We start from the raw sequence: 7,954 nt of genomic DNA on the forward strand, positions 1-7,954 counted from the left end.
AAATTGGGCCAAATGTTATCGCGGAGAGAAGGGGTGGTTAGGGCTGGGGGGTGGTGGTATTTCAGTAGCGGCTGTGATCAGCCTGCCCTAGGCTCCCGCCTGTGCGGCCGCAGCCACAGCTGGGTTCCCCCATCTCTCGGCTCCGACCAGGGGTAGGGATTGAGCCCCGGCTGACCTCGGAGCCGCCGGTGCCCGTCCCCTGCCTCGGCGGGCCCCGCCGGCCGCGCACCGCACCGCACCGCACCGCCGCCCGCCACCGGGCGAGCGCCCGCCTTGCGCAAGAGCCGCATCCCAGCGGGGCTCCTCCTGCGCCGCTGCCCCGGGGTTTGGCGACAGCGGTCAATTGTTGGCGATTTATTTCGGCTGCCCTGGCGGGAGCGGGGGGCGAACGGGGGCTGGGCGCGGCGCGGCGGCGGAGCTTGTCTGCTCCGGCCCGGCCGCTTCCCGGCGCCCGGAGGGTCCTTCCGTCAGGCAACGAAATCCTCGCCGCTCGGCGGGTCTGGTTTAAAATTCAGCCGCGAGGAGGAGGCAGGTTTTTGCAGCGCTCCCTGAGAGCTGGCTGGCGGCGAGCGGAGGGCGAGGGGCTGCGGATTTGTAGCTGCAAATCGCTGAGGCAGGCTCTGCCCGCTCCGCGAAATCACACGGGCATCTACGTCTTCCCAAGTGCTGTTCCCTCACCCTCTGGGGCAAAAGGCTCCGATTTTTGCTCTGAGAGAAAGCGCCAAACAGATCTGGCACCCGCCTGAATTATAAATCTGCCTTCCCGGTGGGAGATGCTGAAGGGGAACGCGGGTTGCCAGAAACCGACCGCCGAGTTCCTGAAAACTGAGCCTGCGAACCAAGCCCGCCGCTTCCCGCAGAGACGTCCCTGATAAGGTGAAACGTGTCACCCCCACGATAACGATGCTGCCCGGGGAGCGGAGAGGGGGGAAGGCGGCTGTTGGGCTCAGCTGAGGCACAAGCCGAATTGGCTGAACGGCGAACGGCCAGCGCGGGGGTGGCGGGGGCTAGTGTCACCCGCCCCGTCTCAGCGGCCCGGCGGATCACCGCCCTCCCTCCCTGCTGGGTGCCGGCGCTGGGACTGGCTCTCCCCCCCCGTTTTGCCTTCCGTCCCCATCCCTCTCTCCCCGCCGCGGATCCTCCCCTCCGTGCCCGAGCGGCTGTGCGCCCGGGAGGACGGTGCCACCTCGGCAAAAGGTCTTTTTTTGGGGGAGCAGGAGAAGTCGGGCCCTCCACCGCGGCCACCGCGGGGTGATGCGGGCGCTCCCCTCACCCCGAGCGGCGCGGGGGCACGGGGCGGGCCGGAGCCCCTCCGGTAGCCGGCTGCGGGAGTGGGGGGCTGGGGAGGGGGGACACACACCAGAGTCACAGGTGACTTGTTCCAATTAGTAGCTGTCTAATTAAATTAGTGTCACGCGGCCCAGCCAATGGGCCGGCGGGGGTGGAGGGCGGCGATGAGACAGCCCGGCGCAAGCCCCTCCCCGGCGGCCCGAGGAGCCCGGCGCGCCGGTATAAATGGCCTCGGCGGAGCCCCGCCGCAGCGCTGTGCGGCCGCGGGTCGGGGTGGGCACCGGCACCGGGCCGTGTGGGCGCTCCGCTCCGCCGCGCCGCCCACCGAAGATGCAGCTGGGCGAGCCGCTGCTGGCGGCGGCCGGGGCCCTGCCGGGCGCCCCCTTCTACCCGCTGGAGGGCGGCGGGCGCGGCGGCGGGGCCGGAGCGGGAACGGGAGCTGGCGGCGGGTCCCGCGGGCCGCCCCGGCCGGGCTCGCCGCCGCGCCTCGACCTGGACAAGACGCCCAAGAAGTTCGGGGCGGCCCCCGCCGTGCTGGGCGAGGCGGAGGCGGGCGAGCCGCCCTTCGCCGCCCCCAAGCCAGACGGCCGCAAGGCCACCCCCTGCGGGGAGGAGGAGCTGCCCCCGGCCGCCGCCGCCGCCCGCTACTCCATGGACAGCCTCAGCCCCGAGCGCTACTACCTGCAGTCCCCCGGGCCGCCGGCGTCCGAGTTGGGGGGACCCTGCGCCCTCTTCCCCTACCCGCCGCCGGCGCAGCACGGCGCCGTCTACCAGCCGCCCGGCGGGCCGCGCTACCCCTACGGCTCGGTCCTGTCGCCGGGCGGCTTCGCGGGCGCCGTCTGCCCGCCCGGCGGCCGGGCGCAGTTCGGCGGCGGCGGCGGGTACCAGTACGGGCAGGCGGCGGCCGGCGGACCCCTCTACGGCCCTTACCCGGCGGCGTCGGGCTCCTGCGGCGGGCTAGGGGCGCTGGGGGTGCCGGCCGCCGGCCCGGGGCTGCGGGCGCAGGTCTTCCTCTGCAACCGGCCGCTCTGGCTCAAGTTCCACCGGCACCAGACGGAGATGATCATCACCAAGCAGGGCCGGTAAGCGGGCAGGGGGTGGGCCGAGGCGGAGGGAAGTGGTGGTGGGGGCTCCCGGGGCCGTTCCCCCGGGAAGGATGTGCGCGGGCGGCTGCACGCCCTCCCCGTCGGTGGTGCCTTCGGCCCGGGCGTGCTTTTCTCCGAAAAGCGGCTCTCCCAGTTTCCCCACACTAGGCCACCGGGAGGTGAGGCGGGGGTCGGTTGGGGCTCGCTGCCTGCCTCCTTGGCTTCCCCGGACGGGGCACCCCGCGGCCGGCTCCAGCTGCCGCTGGAGTCTGCGCCCCGTTCCCTGGCCCCCCTCGCACGCCGTGCGCTTTTCCTCCCCCCCAGGAGAATGTTTCCGTTCCTGAGCTTTAACATCACCGGCCTCAACCCCACGGCCCACTACAACGTCTTCGTGGAGGTGGTGTTGGCGGACCCCAATCACTGGCGTTTCCAGGGGGGCAAGTGGGTGACCTGCGGCAAAGCCGACAACAACATGCAAGGTAGGTGCGGGTTCTCCGGGCTCTCCCTGCCGCCTTCCTCCGCGGGTCGGCTTCCCAGAAAGGGTTCCCGCGTCGCCCCCGCCCCCGGCATCCCGCTGCGGGCAGAGCTACGCTTTTAAGGCCGTCTTGCAACATTTTTTATTTTCACGCCGCGGCGTGTGAGGCTGGGCGGGAGAGGGGACGTGGGGGGACCCGAGGGGCTGCCCGGGCGCTGCCGCCCACCCTGCCCCGCCGCTCCGGGCCGCCGGCGGCCGAACGACGCGGCAGTGCCCGGCGGCCGCTTTACCGGTTCATCTTCCCCAGGCAACAAGGTGTACGTTCACCCGGAGTCGCCCAACACCGGGGCTCACTGGATGAGGCAGGAGATTTCTTTCGGGAAACTGAAGCTAACGAACAACAAAGGTGCTAACAACAACAACGCGCAGGTAAGTGGGGGGGAAGGAAGGCAGCCTTGAGGGGCTCTCGGTGGCTCAGCCCGGGGAGCCCTGGGGTTTCGGGGCTTCACAGCGTTTAATCGAGCTGCTAGACCGCTGTTCCTGCGACTTGTTCCCTTCTTGAACTGGATCGTAGATCTTGTTTTGTTTCCTAATTGTCTTCACAAGGAGAAGCAATGTCAGAAATAGATGTGTGAATTTCTTTGTCTTTAGCCAATATATCTATCTCCGGAGTTGCTCAAAAAGTGGGAGTGTAGCTGATAGGTTTCGATTTCCTGCATTTACAGATTCCGGCATATTAGTAACCTAGTGAAACAGGGCTGCAAGCTGTGAATCATCTCCCATTAACAGTTAAAAATGCTCCATTCCCAAATCAAAAGATTACAATTTACAGGAAGGAAATAAATTTTTTAATGTTAGATACAGTTTGTCTAAAGGTCTTGTCTTTTCCGTGGTTCCTTTTAGATGATAGTACTGCAATCTCTACACAAGTACCAGCCCCGGCTTCACATTGTGGAAGTGACTGAAGATGGTGTTGAAGATCTGAATGATTCCTCGAAGACTCAAACATTTATTTTCCCTGAAACGCAGTTCATAGCAGTTACGGCATATCAAAACACTGATGTAAGTGTGGATGTATAAAATGACAATTAAGAATAAAATTGTCCTGCAGGTTCAACATCTCGTCTTACTATATTCTGCTTTCACTTTTAGATTACCCAGCTCAAAATTGACCATAATCCTTTTGCAAAAGGCTTCAGAGACAACTATGACTCGTAAGTATGCTTCTTTCTTCTCTTGCAGCTGCCTGTAAGAGGTGTGATTCTGGCCCGAAATGGGTATGGAAGAGTTTTTTCTTCAGATACTACTTCAGTTATTCAGAAGTAGTAATACTTCTACTGGCAGCTTTGCTAGCTGATGTGCTCATGCTCCTTTCAATGCTATTAAATGTCTGTCTAGAAACATTAAATGTCTATTTGAATAGTTACTGTATTGTCTTGATGGCCTGTCCTCCAGCAGGCTTCTGAATTTTTGTATTAAATTTGTGCTAGATTGGCAGTAGTGTATCAGGTATCTCCACAGAGCAGGCAGCTTCTTCAAATTGTCAGCAGAAGACTTGCCTTCTAGCATCAAATGGCCTTTGAAAAACTGGAGCTGTATATATACAAGTATGGCTTCTGGGAGGAAGGTGCTGCACCTCATTTAAAATGGGTTGGCTGGCAGAGAACAAGTGCATACTTGTTGCAGCAATAGTATAAATTTTGTACTGCTCTAGGAAAATCAAACTGAACTCCTACTAAATTGGATAAAAATGAACATCTATCCAGTTAAACCTAGTTGTAATTAATTAAGTAGTAACTTGGTTTCTTTTCCATTTGTGTTTTTGTTTTGTCTTATTATCATACTGGAATTGTAAAGAACAATGCTAAATATTTTTCTTTTATGTTGTAGCATGTACACAGCTTCAGAAAATGACAGATTAACTCCATCTCCCACGGATTCTCCTAGATCCCATCAGATCGTCCCTGGTGCCCGATACAGCGTGCAACCGTTCTTCCAAGAACAGTTTGTCAACAACCTGCCCCCAGCCAGGTTTTACAACAGTGAGAGAACCGTCCCTCAGACAAACGGCTTGCTCTCCCCGCAGCAGAACGAAGAGGTGGCCAGCCCTCCTCAGCGGTGGTTTGTTACGCCTGTACAGCAGCCCAGTGCCAACAAACTGGACATGAACTCCTACGAGACGGAGTATTCTCCTAGCACCTTGCTCCCTTACGGCATTAAATCCCTCCCCCTTCAGACATCCCATGCTCTGGGATACTACCCTGACCCGACACTTCCATCCATGGCAGGCTGGGGGAACAGGGGCCCTTACCAGAGAAAAATGACAACAGGATTACCTTGGACCTCCAGAACAAGTCCTCCAGGTTTCTCCGAAGACCAGCTTTCCAAGGAGAAGGTGAAAGAAGAAATCGGCTCATCCTGGATAGAGACTCCACCCTCCATAAAGTCTCTAGATTCAAATGATTCTGGGGTCTACACGGGTGCTTGTAAGAGAAGGCGGCTCTCCCCTAGCACTTCCAGCAATGAAAATTCCCCAACTATGAAATGTGAGGACGTTAATGCTGAGGACTATAGCAAAGACAGTTCAAAAGGCATGGGCTACTATGCGTTCTATACTAGTTCTTAAAGCATCCTTTTATTCCAATTGGCTAATTTTTTTCAGGGTGGCCTTGGTTTTTTTGCATTATGATTGCCAAAAAGACTCTTGCCTTCCACCTTGAATTGTTGTGTGCAATTCTAAAGAAGGTGCCAAAGGTTTTTTTGACTGTTGCAGGTAACGAAGTAGGGAAAGAGCGAACTATAGTAGAATTCTTCCCCTCTTTTAGAAGGAATCACATGTGGAAGCTGTAAGCAGGAGCCTAGATTTTTACAATGTGGCTTATTTATTGGAGACACTAAAGTGTACAGTTAGGCTTGGCTCAGAGGCCTGATCAAATCTATGCACTCCTGAGCAAGGAAATAGGGGGGTAGGATCCCAGGTTTAACTTTCTTCCCTGCCTGCCCCCCTGATAAAAGGGGGCTGGGTTGCAGGGAGCTGCACAAATATTATGTTCTGCTTTAGACTGAGCTGGCTTCTTCAACCCTTGTCTGCAGCACAGTTGGCTGAGTTGGATATTGCTCAGCTAAGGCTTTCTTTGGCAGAAGACTGCCAAAATAAGGCCTACTTGCCAGGCAGGATTTTGACTTGAAGGTCTTGTTGCTAATGATGGGGTTACAATGACCAAATCTGACTTTTCTTCATTTAGAACTTGCATTAATAAAAAACATGCCTCTATCCCAAAAGCCTAACCTTTATTGAGGTGGCCAAAAACAAAGTGTACAGTTGTGTTTTGTCTAGGTACACTGTAGAATATTGTGGAATAATATATAAATAGTTGACCTATAGCTGTTCAGTCAGAAAGGACTTCTGGTGGTGCTTTGAAGTTCAAAAAGCATTTTTTTTGTTAATCAAACTTAGCATATGGAGCATTGCAAAAAAACATTAAGAGATTTCTATTTACATGTATGTAAAGTGACTTTTTCAGCTGCCCTGTACAAAACTGGAAGTGATGTAACTTACCCACTCTTCTTGCCTATAGTTTCAGCCATTTTAAATTGATCAGCCCTAGTGCACTGGCACAGAAACTTCTCCCTACAAAACTTGGTTCTGTTTTCTTTTTCTATGTACATAGTAGTAATTTTTAATAAATGTGGTGGTGCCAGGGATAAGAGTGGGGGTGGCTCTCTGCCTTTTCTTTTCCTCTATCACGTGTCCCAGCTGGGGGGGAGGAGAAGGGAGCCCAGTCCTTGAGGTGCTGCATCCCTAAGGAATGGGGGCTGAGATGTCTCTAGATCTACCTCTCTCTTGCGAAGTTTCTTCTTACTGCTTTATCCCTTGTACTTGGCTCATCTGGATGCTGCTAGCTGTCTTATCTGGTTTTACTATTTTTCTTTTTTAATTGTATCTTCTTGTGGTTTGCCTCGTTTCTCCTATGCATTCCCCCCCCCCTCCCCCCCCCAGCTCTGAGCCCCCAGCTTGGTCAAAAAATCCGACGGTGCCTCTTTTCCCCCACCACCCCCCCCCGCTCTGCGGGGCCGAGGGAGGCGAGGTGTGAGCTCAGCTCTCGTCCCGGGGAGCGATTTGTGAACTGGGCTCGCCTGCCCCAGCAGCAGCGGGGCTGCCCCCGCCCGCCCCCTCCGTTTCCCGGAACACGGTATGAAATTCCCCTGCCCGCTTATCTGGGGAGAAAGCCCCTCCTGGCAGAGCCACTGAATCCCGGCTCCCGCGGCAGCAGGACCTTTCCTGAGGATATGCAGGCAGTAATGGGATTAAACTGTTAGCGATGCCCGGCTGCAAACAAAATAAACCAGGGGCTGAGGCCGGGGCCCGCCCCGGAGGAGGTAACGCCATCGGGGGGCACTGACCGCGGCTTCCCCCGCTCCGCAGCGGAGGGCGGCCGATTTCCGAGGAGATTTCGATCAGCTCTTCGCTTCTCGGTGCGAGGCTCCGGCTCCGCGCCTCGGCAAGCGAAACGAATCGGTGTCCCAGCAGCTCTCCCCCTGCGCAAGGAGCCACAGCCGATTTGGGACAGGAAGGGACTCGCGGTAATTTTTAAGCGACTGGGGACGGAATATTTTTTTTTTTAATTTTTCCCTATTTTTTTTTTTCCTTTGAAGTGGGGGTTCCCCCCTCCCCGGGAAGCCCCCTGGCGCGGCAGGCCGGCCCCCGTCGCCAGCCCCGGGTGGGGTGGCACGCCGGCCGCGCCGCGCCCGCCCTTCCCGGGCTGCCAGGCCGACGGCGCAGCGCTCCGGAGCGCGATTCCGCCGCGCTGCGTTATTAAAAGCTGTATGTTTTTGCACCGCACAGTTAAAAAAGAACTTAATACTTGTGAAAAGTCCTCACACTGTTTAATAGAAACATAAGTGCCTGGCTGGCCCCAATTAACACCTTGTGATTATAGCGCATTCCTAAAATGGGGTGTCAGACGCCAAATTGTGAATAAAGGTATCTAATTAATCTTCATGGGATGACACTGATAAACAACTCTATATTTAAATAAAGATCAAGGAACTGAATGCTTATTTGTTTACATTAACGGAAGATAAAGTTAACTACCCTTGCACT

At 56.6% G+C, this 7,954-nt stretch overlaps 1 protein-coding gene across 2 annotated transcripts; it reads left to right on the plus strand.

Annotated features, from left to right (window-relative positions):
- Nucleotides 1-1,558: 1,558 nt before the first annotated feature.
- Nucleotides 1,559-6,547, plus strand: EOMES (eomesodermin). 2 transcript variants are annotated; one of them, XM_087742649.1, is made up of 6 exons: nucleotides 1,559-2,372; nucleotides 2,700-2,854; nucleotides 3,158-3,279; nucleotides 3,754-3,912; nucleotides 4,003-4,064; nucleotides 4,741-6,547. In XM_087742649.1, the coding sequence occupies exons 1-6, from the start codon at nucleotides 1,621-1,623 to the stop codon at nucleotides 5,474-5,476; spliced, it is 1,986 nt and encodes a 661-aa protein (XP_087598775.1). In that variant the 5' UTR covers nucleotides 1,559-1,620; the 3' UTR covers nucleotides 5,477-6,547. The 2 variants fall into 2 exon arrangements, with proteins under 2 accessions (XP_087598775.1, XP_087599577.1); XM_087743451.1 differs by having other exon boundaries at nucleotides 4,798-6,547.
- Nucleotides 6,548-7,954: the final 1,407 nt, after the last annotated feature.

Source organism: Nipponia nippon, unplaced genomic scaffold (genome assembly GCF_047370975.1).
Source record: "Nipponia nippon isolate SJK-2023a ecotype South Korea unplaced genomic scaffold, ASM4737097v1 scaffold_1, whole genome shotgun sequence".
Classification (NCBI taxonomy): Eukaryota; Metazoa; Chordata; class Aves; order Pelecaniformes; family Threskiornithidae; genus Nipponia; species Nipponia nippon.